The 21,438-nt window shown below is 39.4% G+C and overlaps 1 protein-coding gene across 2 annotated transcripts in view; it reads left to right on the forward strand.

Annotated features, from left to right (window-relative positions):
- Positions 1–8,510: 8,510 nt before the first annotated feature.
- The window catches only part of RADIL (Rap associating with DIL domain), a 119,710-nt gene continuing 106,782 nt past the window's right edge, over positions 8,511–21,438 (forward strand). Inside the window, exons 1-2 of one of the 2 annotated variants that reach the window (XM_069084762.1) lie at positions 8,511–8,636; positions 15,278–15,873. In XM_069084762.1, coding sequence (XP_068940863.1) covers positions 15,321–15,873 — 553 coding nt within the window. In that variant the 5' untranslated portion in view covers positions 8,511–8,636; positions 15,278–15,320. Of the gene's footprint in view, positions 8,637–9,020; positions 9,159–15,277; positions 15,874–21,438 lie in introns of those variants that run through there. The other variant, XM_069084763.1, reaches the window with a different exon arrangement.

The following is a 21,438-nucleotide window of genomic DNA, read 5'->3' on the forward strand; positions in this document are numbered from 1 at the left end:
TAAAAAAACATAAAATATAATACAGAAGCCTGCCTACATAGAAGCATTTCACAATGATGCAATAAGCTGACTAAATAAATGGGCCTGTTTTTTCACTCTTTCTGAAATTATAAATTATGGGATCCTAAAATAAGGAATTAAAGACACCTACTACATCATGTGTCGGGCATTGTGCTAAGCACTTTACAAATATTATCTCATTTGCTCCTCATAACAACCCTGACAGGCAGGTGCTATTATTGTCCCTATTTTACAGTCAAGGAAATTGAGGCAAACAGAGGTAGTTACTTGCCCAGGGTCGCTCAGCTAGCAAATATCTGAGGCTGGATTTGAACTCAGGTCTTCCTGACTCCTAATTAAGGGCTCTGCACCACTTAGCTGGGTGTTCCTTTTGGATCTATTTCCTTTTTCCTCCTCTCTCTAACACAGTATTCTTCTCTCTTGGAGGTCTTATCAATAGCTTAAATGGGTTCAATTATTATCTCTGTGCAGAGGACTCTCAGATCTATATAACCAGTCCTAATCTCTCTTCTGAATTCAAGTTCCATATTATCACGTCCCTACTTCCATTGCTGAATACCAGTGATGTCCCCTTATACTTCAAACACTACATGTCCAAAACAGAACTTATCTTTCCCTCTTAAATCTGTCCCTCCTCCATAGAATGAATGAAAAAAAATATTTACAAAAAGCTTATCAATACCAAGAGGATACTGTATTTGATAAAATAATTTTGATTTGATAAAATAATAACAAAATTCATTTGGAAAGACAAAATATCTAGAATATCAAGGGAAATTATAAAAATTAGTAGGGATGACTATCTCCAGCCCTCAAAGCATATTATAAAAAATCATCCATTAAAAACATCTGGCAGTTAGGTGGCGCAGTGAATAGAGCACCGGCCCTGGAGAACAATGTGAGCTCAGACACTTGACACACTTACTAGCTATGTGACTTTGGGGAAGTCACTTAACCCCAACTGCCCTCCAAAAAAAAAAGGCAAAAGAAAAAACCCATTTGGTATTAGTTAAAAAATAGAGAGGTAAATCAATAGAACAGACTAGATAACCAAGAATCAGAAACAACATTACTCAATAACTCAATGTTCAATAAAGTGCAAAATGTAAATTTCCTAGGGAAAAAAAATCCCTTATTTGATTAAACTGCTGGGAAAATTAGAAAGCAGTCTGGCAGAAATTAGGCTTAGCCCAATACCTTAACATCATATTCCACAATACATTTTAAATGGATATATGGCCTTTATAAAAGATCATACTGTCAAAAAAAATTAGAAGAGAAACAGATCATACACCTTTCATAGCTAGGGTAGAAGATGTATTATTAACCAAATAAGAAATTGAGGTAAGTACTAAAGATAAAATAGATAACATTGATTACATGAAATTAAAAAGCTTCTGTATAGACAACATTAATGTACCTAGGACAAGAAGGGAAGTGGTCAAGGGGAAAAAATCTGTGCATCAAATTTCTCTCATAAAGGTTTGGTATTCAAGATATATATAAATAATAAATACATTAGTAAGATTAACAGCTATTCCTCAATGATAGTCAAAAGATATAAACAAACAGTTCTCAAAAGAATTGTAAAGTAGTCAAAGCCACACAAAAGAATGCTCTAAATCACTAATAATAAAGAGCCAATTAAGAGCATATCAAAATAACCTTGAGGTTTTACCTTGCACCTTGCACATTGGCAAAAATGACAAAAAGTGGCAATAATCAATGTTGGAAGGGTTGTGGAATAATTACTATATTGTTGGTGGAATGGTGAAATGGTGCAACGATTTTTGGGAAGCAATTTGAAATTGTTCAAATAAAGTGACCAAAATCTCCATACCCTTTGAACCAGATTTTATTACTAGGTTTATGTCCCAAGGAAGCCCTCAATGAGAAGAAAGTCTTCATATATTCAAAAATATTTGTAAAAGCACTTTTTATGATAGTTAAGAATTGGAAACAAAGTAGATGTTCATCACCTGGGGAATGGACAAATTCTGGTAGTATTACTGTGCTGTAAGAAATGATGTGTGTGATGAATAGAGAGAAGTATAAAAAGATCTATATGAAATAATGAAGCAGAAGCAAGAAAAAAATACACATAGTAACTACAGCAACGTAAATGCAAAGAACTACACACTAAAAAAAAAAAATTAAAAGTAAATGTGACACAATGATCTAGCAGTACTCAAATGAAGAGATACCATATGAGAATCTACCCCCACCAGACCCTTTCATGGAGATGGTTGGTCCACAAGTGTTACACACTGCATATATTTTCAGACTTTTTCAATGTATTGATTAGTTGTGCTCATTTTTATTCCCCTTTCTAAAAAACACTATTTGTTACATGGGATGGTTCTCTGGGAGGGGAAGGAGGAGAAATATTTGGAATGACTAGGAAACAGAAATTATCAATAGAAACATTTTTGTAAGTGCTTAACACCGTGCTATAATCTTGAGGATACGAAGATGAAAAAGAATGCCTTCCTTGCCCTCAAGGAACTTATATCTTAATAGGGTTGCCAACTTTTTTGTTCTTTAAACCCCTACAACTAAAACAGCAACAAAAAAGTGACTCCTCTCAGGGTAATTTAGTATATACCATATACATAATATTTATCTAATATTTAATATGCATAATCTTTTAATAGATTTATTCATCGTTTTCAATAACTACAATAATGGTTGCCTCCAAAAGCTCCAAATGAACATTTACATTTTATAGTCATAATTATAAAATAAAGTTTTATTCTACCTAGAATTACAAAAACTCTAATTATAAAAAAAAGATTACAAATATATTATATGGGACATTCTATAAGAATTAAAACAAGCTAGCAAAACCTCAAATGCTTACTATTTTCAGTAAGAATTCATATTGAATTTCTTGATTTTGCCAATTTTACTGACTGTAAATAACATTTTTAATGAAATAAGGTACAACTTGGAAAATATTTAACAATGTAATAAATATATGTGAGCTTAATTTCAAAGTTGGATTTTTAAAAATCTGAACAAAGGTTTGCAGTATTTGGCTCAATTTAATAAACATTTATTAAGTACCTAATATGTGCCAGGCACTGTGCTAGGCATTGGGCATACAAAAAGGGGCAAAAGACTGTCCCTGCCCTCAAGGAGTTCACAATTTACAAGGGGAGACAACATGCAAATAAATATATGCCAAGTAAACTATGTATATAGGGTAAATAGGAAATAATTAAAAGAGAGAAAGCATTAGAATTAAGAAGGGTTAGGGAAAGCTTCCTGTAAAAGGTCATCTTTTAGTTGGGACTTAAAAGAAACAAGGGAGGTCAGGAATCTGACTCAAGATTAGATAAACACAAGACCAAAGTAATAAAATCTCAAGTCTGTTTCTCCATCAAGTTTATTTCTTTATGGTCTTTTAAAGCAAGAATGAAATGAAAAATACTTGCTCACCCAAATATGTGATGGAAAATGGTAGAATTTAACAATTTCTTTTGCTGACAGAAATTCATTTTTTATTTTTAGGCATCTAACCCGTGGATGAAAATGAATAGTTAATTACAATATGTGATTACAATATATTTACTTTTCTACTGGCTAATGACAAGTTCTGTGCTAAATGATAACTATACTTAAAATTGTATATATTGCTTCATTTCTTAATTGTATATATAGTATTTATTGTATATATTGCTTTGATTTATAATTGTATATATTGCTTCATTGCTTCATATAAACTCATCCTTGTAAGCTGAAAATCTTTTCAGACCTGACTTTCTTCTTCTCTTCTATACTGGCAGTATTGCCAACCACTTGAAAAATGGTTGAAAATTTGCCAAATATAAGAACGGTAACATAAGTGGTAGATAGGTTTAAATCTGAAAATAGCATTAATGCTTCAATAAGAAGCAATATAAGGTTTATTTCTAGAGAATGTCTGTGATAGTCCATGATGGTTTCACGATGGCCTGCAATGTACATGCCCAGTGATCATGGTTTTCAAACAGCCTGACATTTGTGTTGCAGAAACACAAATGTTCATTCTATATTGTTCACATGATTATACAGCTGATGAGGTACAATTACAGGGTAATACAGAGGAACAAGGAAGTTACTCTGGTATAGTATATGAAAGGAAAATAAGGGTATGTACATGCATCCGACCATCCACTAGGAACTCACTTGTCTTACAATGTCAAATGCTTGTGGCAGTTTGAAAACAATTTGATGACATGTTGAGAAACTACAAGGGACAAGTTGCATTTAGTTAAAAGCAATCAGTTTGGTGTAATTGTTAAATACAAAAGTCACTGTGCACATGACATGGAGGTTTCCACTCATTGCAGAAACAAATGTATAACGCTTCAAACATGCACATGCTTGTTTGTTTTTTTTGGAGAGGGGAAGACAAGGCAATTAAGGTTAAATGACTTGCCCAAGGTCACACAGCAGCAAGTGTGTCAAGTGTCTGAGGCTGGATTTGAACTCAGGTCCTCTAGACTCCAGGGCTGGTGCTCTATTCACTGCACTACCTAGCTGCCCTTACATGTTTGTCATCACAGAGGAAAAATGTTTTTGTAACAATTGGGCAGGGCTTTTTTTTAAATTTCATAAGGCACTATTAAAGAATTTTTAGTGGACCATCATCATGAATTCTTTAGGAGATTGCAATGTATTTGAACTACTGCGGGAAGATAGCACATATAGGGTTGAGGAAACCATGAAAGGGAAGTTCATTCTGGGGAATATTAAACTGTGACTGTGGGGAGCATCTCAAGTCAGTATCTTCTAAGGATGCTGGTCTGGGTGTAAGGCAAATTGTAAGACAGCCTGGGTTGATGGCAGTATGGGATGTAAATCTGAAGCATAGTAGCCAGGGATGGATCCTAAGGTGGGATCTCCAAAAATGAGTGGATTAACTCCCACTAGACACTGAGGCATGGATTGACCAAGGAAGTATGGAGTCAAAGATCTCAGGTCCAGTGTGGAAGGTGCAGGTCAGTGGCAATGACCAAGCTGGTGATGAAATGGCATGGGTGGATGGTTGGATGGAATATGGAGCTGAACCAGACGGGGTATACTATCATTTTATCAGTGCCTGAAGTTCACCTTTTATTCCTCTTTCTACCTTATGACTCCATCCATAATCAGTTGCCAAGTCTAGTCCAGTCTTGTACAATAAAATTTCTTAAATACCTCTCTTCTCCATTGCTATGAACCTAGTTTAGACCCTTATCACATGTCATCTTAACTGTTGCAATAGTTCTCTGCCTCTAGTTTATCTTCTCTCTCCTACATCTTCCACTCAGCTTTAAAAATAATCTTTTTAAGGTACAGGTCTGACCATGTCATTCCCCTGCTCTAAAACTAAAGGCTCCCTACTGCTTCTAGAATAAGTTTTCTACAATCTGGTTCCCACCTGCTTTTCAAGGTTATTTCATATTATTCTTTTGGTCTATTAGCAATTCCCAGAACTTAGGATTTCATTTCCTATTCCCATGCTTTGTGCTCCAGACCTTGAATGTGGGATCCCCACCTAAACCTCGATTGTTTAGAATTCTTAGCTTTGTTCAAGGTGCACCCAGCTTGCATGACACTTCTTTTTCTGACTCACCCTACCCCTAGCCCCATTATTTAGTTATTGGTGTTCTCTCCTTCCTTAAATTGCCAATCTGTGTACAGGTTATGTCTCCCAGCAGGATATAAACTTCTTGTGGGCAGAGCTTTTTTTGTAACCCTAGGACTGAAGCCCCTTCTCTGCATGTAGTGGGTACTCAATAAACACTTGTGGAATGGTAAGCATTCAATAAATGTTTGTTGAATGAAGGGGAAAATCCACATTGGACGATACAGACTGTACATAGTAGGTGCTTGATAAATGTTTGTAGGATAAATAATGGGAAAAGCCCACTTTAGACAGTATGGATTCAAGACAGAGAGACATCTAAAGGAGACAGGTTTCTTGCTAGACAAGTACAGCACAGAAATCTCCAGATAAGTCACTTCTGGTTCAAGGTACTCTGTGGGTCCTCTTCCACTCAAAACCACAGTTGCTTTTAATGCAATTTTTTAAAAACACAGGGTAACACAATCAGTTCAGAAAAGGCATTCAATGCTAAAATAAGCTGGGTAGTAGTAGAAAATATACCCTATAAACTTGGGACACATTCTCCTACAAATATACCCTCCTCCATCAATAGGTTTAGGGGATACATTTAAGGAACACATGTAGTCGGGGCCCATGCATGGAAGGCAATTACATACCTCTAATGTTGAAGCAAGCTCGGTGGTTCTATATACAAAAATTTCCTAATGACTTGAGCTGACCAAAAGGGTGGTGGGGGCCATCTCACCTGAGTCTTTCAAGTAGAAGTTGGACCATGTAGTGGGGGATGTTATAGAAGGGATTCCTATAGCTAACATTTCTATAGTGCCTACTATATGCACTTAACAATTATTATCTCCTTCCAACTCTTGGAGGTAGGTACTATTAATGTCCCCATTTTACAGATGAGGATACTGAGGCAGGAAGTTAAGGGATTTGCCCAGGGTCACACAACTGTAAGTCTAAGGTCAGATTTGAATTTAGGTCTTCCTAGGCCAGGTGCTCTACGCCTTCTACCTGCCTCATTGTTCAGGAAGGGATTGGACTTGGGTAGTTCTGAATGTCCTTCTACCTCCAAGATTCTATGATTACCCAGTTATGTGTCTCAGAATTAGGAGCGGTCGTAGAGATCTTATTAGTCATACGATCACAGAATTTAGACCTAGAAAAAACTTCAGAGGTCATCTAGTCCAACCCCTAATTTTACAGAAAAAACTGAGGTCCAGAGAGGTAAAGAGTTTTGTTCAAGGTCTCAAAAAGAGGCCAAGGTAAGATCTGAATTCAAGACTCCTGACTTCAGAGCTGATACTCTTTCTATTATACCACACAGTTTCCTCAATCCCCTCATTTCAGAGAAAGATAATGAAGTCCAGAGATTGGTAGTACTTTGTCAAAGGCCACACAGCTAGTTAATAGAAGACTCAGAATCAGAAAAACCTAGGTCTAATTCCCATTCTCCAGCTCCAAAGTCTTGCAGCAATTTCTTTCTGAATAATAATAGCTAAGGTTCGCAAAGCACTTTCAATTTGATTCAATTCAATCCAATAAACATTTATGAAGTGCCTGGCAGGCTCTGGGGGTACAAAAAAGAGGCAAAAGATAATCCCTGTCCTCAAGGAGCTTACAATCTTATGGTGGGTGGTGGTGGTGGTGGAGAACGTGCAAAGAGATCCAAAGCAAGCTATATACTGGATGAATAGGAAACGATTAACAGAGGGAAGGCACTGGAATTAGGAGAGGTTGGGGAAGGCTTCCCGCAGGAGGTAGGATTTCAGTTGGGATTTAATGGAAACCAGGGAAGTCAGTGGTTGTAGTGGAGGAGAGAACAGAGAAAATGCTCCCTAGAGGAGAGATGGACCGTCCCCTGTGGACAGCGTCACTGGATCGGAGTACTGTGAGGTGGGGATTCTTTTTATCCCCATTTTACAGATGAAGAAGTTGACACTGAGAGAGTCTGAGCCCAGCCCTGAGTCCTGTAACCAGAGAGTTTCTGGGGAGGGATCTGAACCCTGCTGTTGCAGGGGAAGCGCAGGGGACCTAGAACCAGGTTTGGGGTCAAGTCCCGGCTCTGCCACTGCCTTTGACTTTAGGCAAATCCTCTTACACCTCTCTGGGCCTGTTTACTAATCTGCCAAATAAGCAGTGGGACCAGATCGCCTTCATGGTCCCAGTTTTATCAGTCAATGAATCAACAAGCATTTCATAAGCCGGGCCTCTTTCTGGCAGGTAGCTGGGTGGTGAAGTGGATAGAGTTCTGGGGCTGACCTCAGGAAGACCCATCCTCTGGCTGTGTGACCCTGGACAAGTCACTTAGTCCTGCGTGCCTCAGTTTCCTCATCTGTAAAATGAGCTGGAGAAGGAGATGGTAAGCCACTCCAGGATCTTTACCAAGAAAACCCCAAATGGGGTCACTGAACTACTGCCAGGCCCTGTGCTTGGGGATGTAGAAGCTTACACACTCTCTGGTGAGATAACAAGAACATACAAAGAGACACCGGGAAGTGGGGAAAGGGGATGTGCTGGAGGCAGCCCAACATCTGAGCTGATCGTTAAACTGGCAGATGTTACAGATCAGAACTTCTGTTGTCTAGAATTAGGACGGTGGAGATTAAACTTAAGAGCGTGTCCCACGAACGCTTTTTCCTCCCACAGGGCGGGTCGTTAGACATTTACTACGGGGTACATATACTAATATTGGGGGGGGGGGGGTCTGAAAAGGCTCCCGCACATGACCCCCGGCCCGCTTTCCTCCCTGCTCTAAACCCGGACTATTTCCCCCCCGCAGCGCTCCGGACCGTCCGCCCCGCCCTCACGAGCGGCTGTTCTCTCCACGGCCCGCAGGCGGCGCCAACGTCCGCCGCGCCCAACGGCCCGGGGCCGGGGATGCTGCCGGCTCGGGCCGCTCTGCTCTTGCGCGCGGAGGTGAGGAGTGAGGGAGCCGGCACCGGGCGGCGAGAGGGGCCCAGAGCGAAGACCTGCGCAGCTCCGGGCTGGGGAGGCAGGAGGAGGCCCCCGGCGGGCGGTGAGGAAGGCCAACTTGGGGCCGCTCCCTGCGGAGGGGAGGGGGCGTCTGGAGCGGGGTCGGGGAGGTCGAGGCCACGTGCGTGTGGGAGAGCGGACGTCAAGGGGGAGGGGGCGACGTCGAGCGCGAGGCCGGCGCGGTGCGGGGGTGGGAGGGGGTGGCGCGCGGCGCTCCCGGCAGGACCTTCCCCCTCCCGCGGCAGCTTGCGGGGCCGGCGCTCCGGAAGCCGCGGGCGCTGGGGGCCCCGACGGGCGCCTCTGACACCTCGCGGGCGGACGGAGCCCGACGGCCGGGGCAGACCCCTCCCTGGGTGAAAAACACGTACCACCTGCGCGGAGAGAGGACGCGGGGGGGAACGGGGCGAGCGGGGGCAGAGGACGGGCAGGCGTGGGCTGGTCCCGCGGCCACGGAGCCCAGAGCGAGAGAGGAGAGAGTGCGGCGCGGAGGGTTGTCTGGTTGCCCTTGGAGACCGGCCCTGCCCTCCTGACGGTACCGGAGGCGCGGACGAGGCCGTGCTCGCAGGTGGTTTTTGTCGGGGACGCGCCCCCCCCTCCGGAGTTGTTGTTTAGTGTGATGGAAGTGCCGCAAGAGCGATGGACCAGGAGTGCGTGAGTGTGCGTGTGTGTGTGCGCGCGTGCAAGCGGCAGCCCCGAAGGATGAGCGCGCTGGGGGGTGGGGGGCTGCCTTAAATAACCAGGAGGCATTGGGCTCTGGGAATGCAGGCAGTCGACGTGCTTGCAGCCTTCCTGGGGGTAACCTTCGGTTTTCAGCCCTGGTCACAGATCCCTAAATTCGACTTGGAATTTCAAGCAGGAGTGTTGAACCTTTTTTTGCAGTCTGGTGAAAAATACGCATCTACATTCCTAGTGGAACTGAGTGCTAAAATTCAGAAGAAACAGGAATATTTCAGTATCCTGTCCAGCATCACACAAGCCAGAGTTGGTAGTTAGTGGGAACAATTGCAAAGCTTTTTTTAACTCTATAAAGTGTTTAATCCAAAATAACTGAAAAGAATTTTTCCAACGTCCTTATGTATACCAGAGGCTCAGAACTTTCATTTCCAGGAAGTATTGGTGATTCTGTTGTTTTTATTTTAATCATCTATTGAAAGCCTTCCTAACTAAATAGTTTTTCATAGCAGAATGCTTTTTATTCTGCGCTTGGTAATTTTTGCATTTGAAAATGACACTATTGCTGGATATGGGGATTTTGTTTTTAAAGCAGTTTATTAAAGATTCACCGTATTGGGTGGACTCTTAAGGAGTGTAAACATTAGTGATGCTTATATTGACAAGCAGGCCAGATTGACTCTCAGCTAGATTGCATCTTGGTGATTTTAGGTGGAGAGAAACCAGAGCATGCAAACCCACAATTTTTATTTTCTTTACTGGCTGAAATTTATAATGGGTTCCACATCATAGTTTTGGAACTATGACTTGCCTCCACCCATCTAATTTGCACAGAACATTGCACCAACCTCCTCCTCTCTATTCCTTCTCCCAGTGGGTCATGACTTCAGTCTGTTTTTCATCAGAAATTGGACTCTCTTTCAAGGACATGAGAAAAACATTTTCTAAAAGTAGCAATTACAAGTTTAATATAGGAATCTTCTTTGTACCATCAAACCAGCATATGGATTTTGTTTAGAACTTCTGTTGGGGAGGAGAGTATCAGGACTCGGAAAAATAATCAGCTCACTCTTCCTAAGAAACCAGGTTACGTAGTGCCAACCCCATAGAGTTCTCATTGACTTCTCCTCTTGCACATTTCCCCTTTTTGAATCTACAGTGTTTTTGACAAACAATATGTTATGTGCAACCTGCAATTACTTAAGAAAGTAGACAAGGGAAGGACGACTGTGCTTTTAGCAGTTCCTCTCTTAGAGAGTTGCAGTGAGACATCACTCTGAGAAATACTTTCTCAAATATCTAAAATATATGGTAGCCCCAGTGGGGATATTTGGCTTTGATCCTATTATGTCAAATACTTATATTTTAAAGAGGCATAACAGCCAATGAATAGCATTCACTTTTTTTTTTTAACATCTCTTTTCTCCTGATACTGCCAAAATCAATTTAGCAGTATGTCTGCAAAGCCAGCTGCCTACAAGGCAGGGCACAAAAGATCTCTCTGCTTTAGCAAAGTGTCTTAAGGAATTTTTAATGTTTATTCTGACTGTTTTATGACTATGGCTTTTTCCTGCTTGGAGGTGATTATTCAAACCTACAATCATTTGGAAGGACTCAGACTTCCAAAGACATTAAGTTGCCTACCGTCCTTGTCCTTGCATTAGGAAGAGGTGTTGCAGACCAAATGACATGTGTAAGACATTTTGGTTTTTTATTCCAAGAATATAGCAGATCTTCTTCAGGAATGTACTAAATAGGCACAGACTTGCCAAGTAAGGAAAGAATGAGCAGGTACTTAGAACAAGTTGTAAAGAAGTGGAGGTATAAAGCATTTCAAAGTCCTTTGAGATTTTCTGGTGGCTATTAAGATAATGTGAAAGGCAGAAGCATTAGAAAATTGATATTCAGGTCCATGAAATTTCTTGTGGTGGCTAAGAAATGCTGATAAGCTAACCCTACTAATTTTTCTTATATTCTGAACCACCAGTTTTGAAAATTGACTCCAGAAGCCTGAAATGAAATATGATTGCTCTTAGAATTGGGAGTGCTTTGGAGCTATCAGAGTAACATACTGTCAGAAAGACATGTGCTGGCCACAAGAATACTAAATAAGAATGTTTTAATTGATGTTAAAGAGACTGCAAACTAAATAGGGCCCTTATGCCTAGTCACTGGGAAAGAAACCATGGCTGTGTGCTTTCCTGGGCATGAGAAGGGACCAAGATACCTAATACACATTCCCTAGGTAATCAGGGGCTGATTTATTTGTGGATTTCTTTCACATGTGCACCTCTCTTCAACAAAACTAAGCTTCACCCTCTTACTTTTAACTTATCTTTAGAATATCTGAAATTCCTGTAGTCAAACAAATTTTAGAAATTTGGAAAGATAACTGGCTCTGAAGTCAGAAGAACCACTTTATAATAACTGGAGTAGTATATGGCTATTCGTTCACTGTTCACATTCTTCCTTGGACTTTTTTTTCCTTTGGTTTTTTAATTTTTTTATTGTGGCCAACAGACTTAAACATTTTAAAATAATATTTTATTTTTCTCCAATTACATGTAAAAACAACTTTAACATTTTTTTTTAAGTTTTGAGTTCCAAAGTTCTATCCCTCCCTTCCCCCCTCCCCCTCCTTGAGGTAAGCAATCTAATATAGGTTATACATGTGCATTCATGCAAAACCTTTCCATATTAGTCGTTTTGTGCAAGAAAACTCAAAAAAAAAAAAGGTGAAAAATAGTATGCTTCGGGCAGTATTCGGACATCAGTTGTTTATCTGGAGCTAGATATTTCATCATGAGTCCTTTGGGATTGTCTTGGATCGTTGTATTACTGAGAATAGTTATGTCATTCATAGTTTATCATTGTACAGTGTTGCTGTTGTGTACAATATCTTCCTGGTTCTGCTAGCTTCAGTTTGTTTCAGTTCTTTTAAGTATTTCCAGGTTTTGCTGAAATCATCCCACTTGTCATTTCTAGTGAAGCACAAGAATATTCTATTACAATCATATACCACGATTTGTTCAGCCATTCCCCAATTGTTGGACATGCCCTCAGTTTCCAGTACTTAGCTCCAACAAAAAGAGCTGCTATAAATATTTTCATACAAATGGTCTCTTTTCCTTTTTTAAAAAGACTTTCTTTGGGATACAGACCTAGCAGTGGTATTGCTGGATCAAAGGTTATGCAGTTTTATAGCTCTTTGGACATAGTTCCAGATTGCTCTCTAGAACAGTTCACTCTCTACCAAGAGTGCATTAGTGTCCTAGTTTTTCCACATCCCCTCTAACATTGATCATTTTCCTTTTTTGTCATATTAGACATATTGAACTTTCAACTCTGATCAAATCACTTAACCTCTCTGAGCCTCAGCTTCTTCACCTGTAAAATGAGGGGGTCAGACTAGATGTCCTCTGGGGTCTTTTCCAGCTTTAGATCTGTGATTTTGTGCGAGCACTTTATAGTAACTGGACTATATGGTCATATGTCACACCTGCTTGTTTTCTGCATAGTAAGAGGATTCATAATTGTGAGCCCTAAGCAAGGAGTTAGGGTAGGGGGTAAGCCTCTCGTAAGAGGTAGGATGTTAAGCAGCTGGAACTCATATAAAACCTGGCAGGTAGGTGCTAATACAGGGCTATCTGGTAGAGTGATTAGTTTTGTTATATGCTCCTAATCATTAATTTTTAAGGAAAGTGAATGGCTAATTACCGTGTTTCCCCGATAATAAGACCTATCCCGAAAATAAGCCCTCCCCTTACTGTGTAAGATTCCTCTAAAATAAGCCCTCCCCCGAAAATAAGCCCTATTGAGATTGCTACTGTAGTGAAGGTGATCCCCTGCGCTACACGCTACATTACGGTACCCTCTGTGTGCACCGTCCGTCCCCCACCCCCACCCCGTGAAATGCATGCCACGCTCCGAGCTGCATCCAATCAGAGCTGCAGCAGTGAGCGTGTCATCCTGTTCTTTATTGAATTCATTATTGAATAAAGGTACATTTTTTTGTTCACATTTACCTGTTTATTAAAATTGCTGTCAGTGTTCATTAAAATAAGCCCTCCCCTGAAAATAAGCCCTCTGGTGTTTTTCTGTCCAAAAAATTTAATAAGACAGTGTCTTATTATCGGAGAAACATGGTATCAAGAGTTTTCATGACATATTTGGCAGGAGGGAGAAATCCTTCTGAAGAATGTCATTGAAGAGTACTAGTTAGCTAGAAACTAGGATCAGAGTGATTTTGTAATGTTATGCTTTGAGAGCCATAGCTCTCAGTGGACTTCTAGTCCAATAGACTTTTAAAAAAGAGTGTTCCCCCCCCCCCCGATAACTTAAGGCATTATGAACTTGAAATGTAGCAGTGCAGTCTAGTGGTCACTGGACTAAGAACCAGGAGATGTGGGTTTGGTTTTTAGGTATTCCATCTATTTATGGTGAACTTCAGATACCTAATTCATAAATGGAGAGAAAATCTTCTCTCTGTCCTTACTTTTATAGAGATATTGGGAAGAGAGATTGAGAAAATTTTCTTCAGTGCTTTGAATTTGTTAGAGACATGTCCTGTATAATTATGAGTTTTGTAGCACACTAAGTCTTCACACTATTATTCACCCCCTCTCCATCCCCCCGATAAAATATTGCATCTATCTAGCTTGGAAAGAGCCTAAATACCAGTTTTGAAGTAGTGGGTGGAATGCAGAAATTCCAGTCATGCTTACATTGCTTCTGGAATAGCCTTTTTGTATCCTTTGTGTGTGTGACTTACTAACATTCTGATGCACTGTTCCTAAGCAGCATCTCTTTGCCATACTAGAACCCAGTTTCTTTATCTTAGAGGGTAAAGAGTGTCATTTTGTTGTGTGCATTTTTGAATGTCAATTTGTTTCTTCCATGTAAAATTTGCTGCTGAAGACCTGTTGTATCTGAGTCAGTTTCTGTAATAGCAAAGGTAGCAAGCAGGATCAGGGAATGGAATAACACTCAAGGGAAATGATTGCAAAAGGTTAAGTCTTTTGAATCCTGACTAATTTCAGCTCCTCCTTAATTGAGTTACAACTTCTGAGATGAGCATAGTTCCTTCAGATCCTGTGCCAGGTGGGCCCTCCTCACTTAACTAGGTCATTCTTGTTGAACTTAAGCTCCTTAATTATAATTGATACTTCTTTTATTCAGCAAATATCTGTTGAGCTTCTTCTGTGTTAAAGGCATTTTATCAGGTGCTTCCTAGGAATCTATACTCACAGAGAAGTATATGATTGCCATTTCCATTAGGCATTTTTGTTTTATTTTTTTCCACTTTGTTTTTAATCAGCAAGCATCTATTTTCTTTCTCTCCTACTCCCATTCCCCCATTAAGAAAGAAAAAAAAGAAAAACATTTTTAACAATTATGCATAAGCAAACAAAAAAATTATTAGGCATATTTATGATATAAATTTTGGATCCTAGTTGAGAGTCACCTGTCTAGTTGTGGTGATGAGAGCTCTCTTGTAGTTTCTTTCTGGGAAAGTATTTTAACTCCTTCCTCTACTACAGTCCCTTTCTGATGCTTCATCATGGCATAGAAGTAACATCTGGTTCTAGAGGGCCTTGTCAGCAGGTCCTGGCATGTCCCACTCAGCTGGAATGGTATCTTGTATGGATATGCAGATGAACTAGATACCTGATGAAGTTCATTTTCAAAAGATTAGCTACTAAGTGATAAATATTTTAAGCCATAGAAATTCCAAAAGACTACTAAAGCACAGGTTTCATTTCTAATTTAAATTCTACACCAAAAGGATCACAAGATCCTTGAAATATTGAACTGTTTTAGGCCATTTAAATCTAACTTGTTTCCTACTGGCTTCACTCCCCTTGAAGATAAGAGTTATTTACTTGGCTCAGATTGAGAGATCTCTTGAGAATAGAATAGTGGTCTTATTGCACCGCATTCAGCTGCTTCTAAAGAATTATTTGATGTTCATGATAATGATATTCATCAGTCTTCATCCTTACTCTTTTCTAGGAAACTACTTGCATCTTTTGACCGAAGCTCAAAGTCTTGTTCCATGGCAACCTCTCCCATGATGTTTTATGGATCTCCCTCTACCATGTCCCCACCTAGCAAGAGCAAACTGAAGCGTCAGAGTCGCCTGCTCTCCCACATGCTATCCCGAACACTGAGCTACAAGGACCGGAGCTCTGATTCTACTTTTCCCAGCTTGGGTGCCAGTGATGACCCTGCAGAGCTTTCCACACAACTTTCTGCCCCAGGTGTCCTGAAGGTGTTTGGGGACAATGTCTGTACAGGTGCCCACTACAAGAGTGTCCTGGCCACAGCTAGCTCTAGTGCTCAGGAGCTGGTAAAGGAGGCACTGGAGCGTTATGCTTTGAATGCAGTGTCAGCCAGCCAGTACGTGCTATGTGATGTGGTGGGGCGATTCGGAGACTTAGGACAGCAATGGAAGGCAGAATGCCTTCGAGTCCTACGGGATAATGAGAAACCCCTTTTGATTCAGGACCTGTGGAAGCCTCGAGAAGGCTTCTCTCGGAGGTTTGAGTTGAGAAAGAGATCAGAGGTAGAAGAATTGGCTGCCAGGGATGTGGACACCATAACAGCAGGTGAGAAGGATAGGAGGCTGAGTCCTTGGGGGGGTGGGGGTGGTCTAGTCTAGAGAAAGGGAGAAAGAACAAGGAGCCAGGGTATACTTGGACAAAAGGGTCCTTTTTTATGTGTGTTGTGTATTCTTTTCTCCACTAAAGTCCTGCCTTGTCTTGCTATGGAGATGACCACACATTTTTGAAAGCTGTGTCGGGAGTGCTGTGACTCCCAGTGTCTGTCTGGTCTGAAGGAGAGCCTGGTTATATTTGGAGTGGGTTATCACCAGAAAGTTGGCCACAAAGTAGTGAGCTTTTTTGGTCATAGCAACCTACAAACACCAAGCTTCAGGGAAGGAGAGGTTAGGATTTGTGTGGATGGATCACTACCTGTAGTAGTGGAAGTGCAAGTCTGTGGAAGTTTGAAGGTGTTACTTCCAAAAGAATCAGTAGGTTTTTTTTTGGGACATGAAGATTTCCCACTACATTTCTTGTGTGTGTGTGTGTGTGTGTGTGTGTGTAAAACCCCTCTAAGTTTGCTGTACCACAAAATGAATGCTGATGCTTTACTTCTAATGTTCTTTTTCATTTAATTTGTTAATCACTGAGTACTGAGTCCAGCTGTTTGGATGTTCTTTTAGAGTTCTTGGCTGCTTTTCCACTATTGACTTGACTCTGTCTTTTTCTTTCTTATTAGCACTAAAGCTTCCATTTCTTCTGGTTTCTTCCAGTTTAATTTCACAAAAACAGATTTCATGAAATTTGCCTTATATCATTGTGTTGCTGAAAATAGCCAAGTTCATCATACAGCATTTTTGTTACTGTGCATAATGTTCTCCTGGTTCTGTTCATTTCACTTTGCATCAGTTCATGTAAGTTTTTCTGAAATCATCCTGTTTGTCATTTCTTACAGCATAATAACAGTCCATTGCAGCCGTATACCACAGCTTGTTAGCCATTCTCATATTGATGGGCGTCCCTTCAATATCCAATTCTTAGCCATCTGCTATAAATATTTTTGTATGAATAGGTCCTTTTTCCCTTTTTTGGATGTCTTTGGGATATAGACCTACCAGTGGTATTGCTAGATCAAAAGGTATGTATATAGCCCTTTGTTTTATAGCCCTTTGGCTATAGTTCGAAACTGCTCTCTGGAATGGTTGGATCAGTTCACAGCTCCACCAGCAGTGCATTCATGTCCCAGTTTTCCCACATCCCCTCCATTGTTGGTCATTGTACTCTGTTTTTAAAAAATCTTCATATATATGAAAAGGTAGTTATATGTATTGCTTAATTATTCTGTGTGTGTATCTAGAGAGTTGTTATTCCTTCCTAACTGTATACTTTGGATAGTTTTTGAGCACCTTTGTTACTTCCTTTTACCAGTTTGAAGGAACCACTAATGAGGTCAAAAGCCAAATGGAGAAATTATGTTTTAATTGATACCAAAGAATCAAAAGAATCAGTAGGTTTTTTTGGGGGATATGAAGTTATTTGGCACCTGGTTTTGTAATTTTTGATACTAGTACCACACTGGGCCATGGTCAGATTTAATCCTTTGTTAATTGGATAGCAAAAATAATACTGCTTTGAGTTTTCATACCACATATTGTTTTGCAGAAGAAAACAGTACTTAGTTTGTGGTCAACTACCTGGGCAGAAAGTGCCAAATTTGCATGGTTCTGAATATTATTTTTCTATGTTATCCAAATCCAGTTTTCTACCTTGATTAAATATAGCCCATTAGAAAAATGTGCTTTATTTTTGAAGAGCTCATTTTCCTGGGATAGGTCAATAGAACAGGTGCTGGAAAGATTATGATGGAAAATTGGAGGTAATTTTATATCCTCTCATTCCTTTCATAGTGGACTAAGCTATTAAAAAGCTCCACAGCTTGTTTAACTTCGCTGTAGTTTTTCCAAGTCCAGTGGGTAAATTGATTATAAAACTTCTCAATCTTTCTAAGAAGTCATTATAGTATCAGAAAAGGGTATTGCCTCAAAGACAGTAGAGCTAGCTATTACTACTCTGTCATTGAGTATTTATAAAATAGTTTTTATACATTTGCAAATTGTAAGATAATTTTAATTAAATGATCTACCAGATGACCAACATTTATCAGGAGAAAAGGCTCTGGGAACCCAAGAGTTAATTGATTTGCTCAAGAAGTGTCATATAGCAAGTCAGTGCCAGAGATAGGATTAAAACCCAAAACCAAATTCCTCTTTAATCTAACAGCCCACATCTAGACTGTTTGTGGATCTTTGGAAAAATAAATACACAAAAATGTATGAACTCCTGGGTTAGCTACCGTGAGCAGTTAGGTTAACCTGGAATGATTTTCCACAAATTTTGTGATAGCTTACCTAAAAATTACTTACCTTTAGGACATTTTCCAGAGATTAAATAGTTCCTTATCTTTTATAAGGAACTTCATATTGCACATCACTTTTCATCATTACAAAGTTGTATTTAGTGAGAATACTGCTAAAAACCACATTCCAGGTTGGAGTAGCTAGTATCAGAGTACAATTAGTGCTTGGATTCTTGTTAATGAATTAGGAAATGAAAAGAGGCATGCTAAGCTAAGAGGGAAGGAGGCATCATTCGCATTACATCCCTTTTCTATTGAAGTTTCTGGATCTTTATATGTTGTGTTTTATGTTAGGAGTTGGTTAAGGAGCTGAACTGGTTTTGGTGGGGGTGCTTGGAATATTTTGATGAGCAAAATAGGACTGGTTGACTTAGTTGACATGTACATGAATACTAGTTCTGGTGTTGTCACTAACTGAATGACTTAGGATAAATTACTTAACTTTTCTGTGCTTCATGGTTCCCCATATATAAAATGTGGATGAGAGTGTCAATCATGCTTTCCTCCCAAGGCTGTAAGACTCTAAAGAAATAAATGACAGTATCTTCTAAAAGGACTGTGTAAATTTAAGAATTTATTGAAAAGTAATTTCTGTGTGAGAGGCATTGTGGTTTAGTGGGTCAACAAACTACCTTCTCTTTTGTCATTGAGCTAGATCAAAGGTTCCCAAACTTATTTGGCTTACCTCCCCCTTTTCAAAAACAAATTATTCAGTGCCTCCTGGTAATCTATTTTCTTTAACCCTTTAATTTTTTTAAATTTGTGTCATTTCAAAAAGTATATAATTTTTTTTTTTTTGCCTTTTGGAGGTCAGTTGGGGTTAAGTAACTTGCCCAAGGTTACATGGCTAGTTTTTGTGTGTGGGTGTTAAGTGTCTGAGGCTGGAACCGAACTCGGGTCCTCCTGACTCCGGGGCTGGCACTTTACTCACTGTGCCACCTAGCTGCCCAAAAATATAATTAAAAAAAATTATGGGTCTTAAATTTAATAATTTATTGTAAATTTGTGGGGTTTTTTCTGCATTGAAATTTTGATGAGGCAATATTGAGTCATGTAACTATATAATATCATATTGTAAACAAATTACATGCACATATTCCTGCTGGACTTCCTGACAATGTACAACATGCTTGCCTGCCAACACTTACTTGTTAAGACTTGTCAGCAGATTTGACCACTGATTGGTTATAACCTGCATTTTGTGTGTTTATTTGGAAAATAATATAATCATTATGACTTTAACTCTGTTACACAACAGATGAAACATGTACAAATGATTTTTCAAAATTTTCTTCTCTTCTGCTTACATCACTTCTTTTTATTTAATGCCCCCCCCCCATTACACCTGAGACTACTGCCATCCCACCTTGGATCATTCCAGTGCCCCCCAGGAGGCGGTATTGCCCACTTTGGGAACCTATTGCTGATGCTAGTAATACAAAGACAAAAATGAAACAATTTTTGCACTTGGGGAGCTTAAATTCATTCTGTTGTGAGAGAGCTGCTAATTTAAATAGAAAATTCAGGTCTGGATTTTAACCCAGTCCTTGCCACTGCCTTGCCTTGTATGTAACATTTCTTGAATAAATCACATAACTCTCTGTTCTCAGAGCCTTTTCTCTACATAATTGTATAAGTAAATGTTTTGTAAAAGTATGTACAAAATGTTCATAGTTAGTTTTTGGAGGTATGGGAAGGCACTAACAGCTGGGAGGGGCCAGGAAAGGCCTCATGTATAAGCTGAGCTTTGGAGGAAATTAAGGATTTCAAAAGGTGGAAGTGAGTAGGGAGTGGATTCAAAGCATGGGAGACAGTCTTTGCAAAAGTAATTAGTTGAAAGGTAAAGTGTCATGTGTGAGAACATCAAGAATGAAAGTTTGCTTGGATTATAGAGTGGGGAGAGGAGCAGTGTTAATAAGGCTGAGAAGGCAGGTTAGAAGCTGGTTGTGCAGTTTTAAATGCTGAGCAGAAGAGTGTATATTTTATCCTAGAGGAGCCACTGCAGCTAATGAGTTAAGGGAACAACATTCCGTTAGACCTGTGTTTAGGAATATTGGGTGGTGTTTGTTGTTATTTTGGAGTGTTTATAGCATTTGAGTTTGTTGTTGATTTTTAATTCTGAACTTAAAACACTAAATAAAATGAGCATTTCTGTATACAAAAAAAACAAACAAAAAGTGTACATGAAACTGCAAATCTCTATAATGTATAGGTTGCTTTTTCTTTTAAGAATATAATAAAATCAAAATGTAACTTCCAAAGCTGTCCTGTTTGTATTTCCTTCTGGCTTTCTTTCTATTCTCTTCTGTGCATTTAAAAAAATTTCATCAGTGACTCCATTTTCTTTTTCTTTCCTTTTTTTTTTTTTTTACTACCCTGTTGCAACCCTTTTTATATCTAATGTAGTCTGTAGTCAAGCAAAACAGATTCCCACAGTGGTCATGTTAAAAAATATATGCATCATCCTGTACCTTGAGTCCATTACTCTTTATTAGGAGGTGGTTAGAGACTTCATCATTGGTTCCCTGGAATGGTGCTTGATCATTACATTGATCAAAGCTTGTAAGTCTTTCAAAGTTTGCTTGTTTGTTTTTTGTTTTGTTTTGTTTTTTTTACAAAACTGTTACTGTTGCTGTTACTGTGTAAATTGTTCTTCTAGTTCTACATATTTCATTCTGCATCAGTCCATACAAATCTTCTGAGGTTTCTCTGAAACTGCCCATTTTGTCAGGGACGTTTATCATTGCTTATGAGGTGATAATATTCAATACCATAATTTATTCAATTGATGGGCATCCCCTTTGTTTCTAGTTCTATGCTATAACAAAAAAAGCATCTATAAATATTTTTTGTATATATGAGTCTTTTTCCCTTGATGTCACATCCCAGGCCTAGTAGTGGTATTGTTTGGTCAAAGGATGTGCATAGCTCACTCATTTTGGGGGCATAGTTCTCAATTATTTTCTGGAATAACTGGATCAATTCACAGTTCTCTCAGTGGTGCATTAGTGAGCCTTTTTTTCCTTGGACATTCCAGCATTATCATTTTTATTTTTTGTCATCTTTGCCTATTTGATGGGTGTGACATATGAAACCTCAGAATTATTTTAATTTTAGTTTCTCTTAATTTTTAGTAATTTGAGCATTTTTTCATATATCTCTTAATTGCTTGGACTTATTAATTTGAGAACTGGCCATTCATATCATTTGACTAT

The sequence above is a fragment of the Petaurus breviceps genome, unplaced genomic scaffold, assembly GCF_028583685.1.
Source record: "Petaurus breviceps papuanus isolate PSGF00001 unplaced genomic scaffold, PetGlider_PUasm1.0 175, whole genome shotgun sequence".
In the NCBI taxonomy this organism is placed as follows: Eukaryota; Metazoa; Chordata; class Mammalia; order Diprotodontia; family Petauridae; genus Petaurus; species Petaurus breviceps.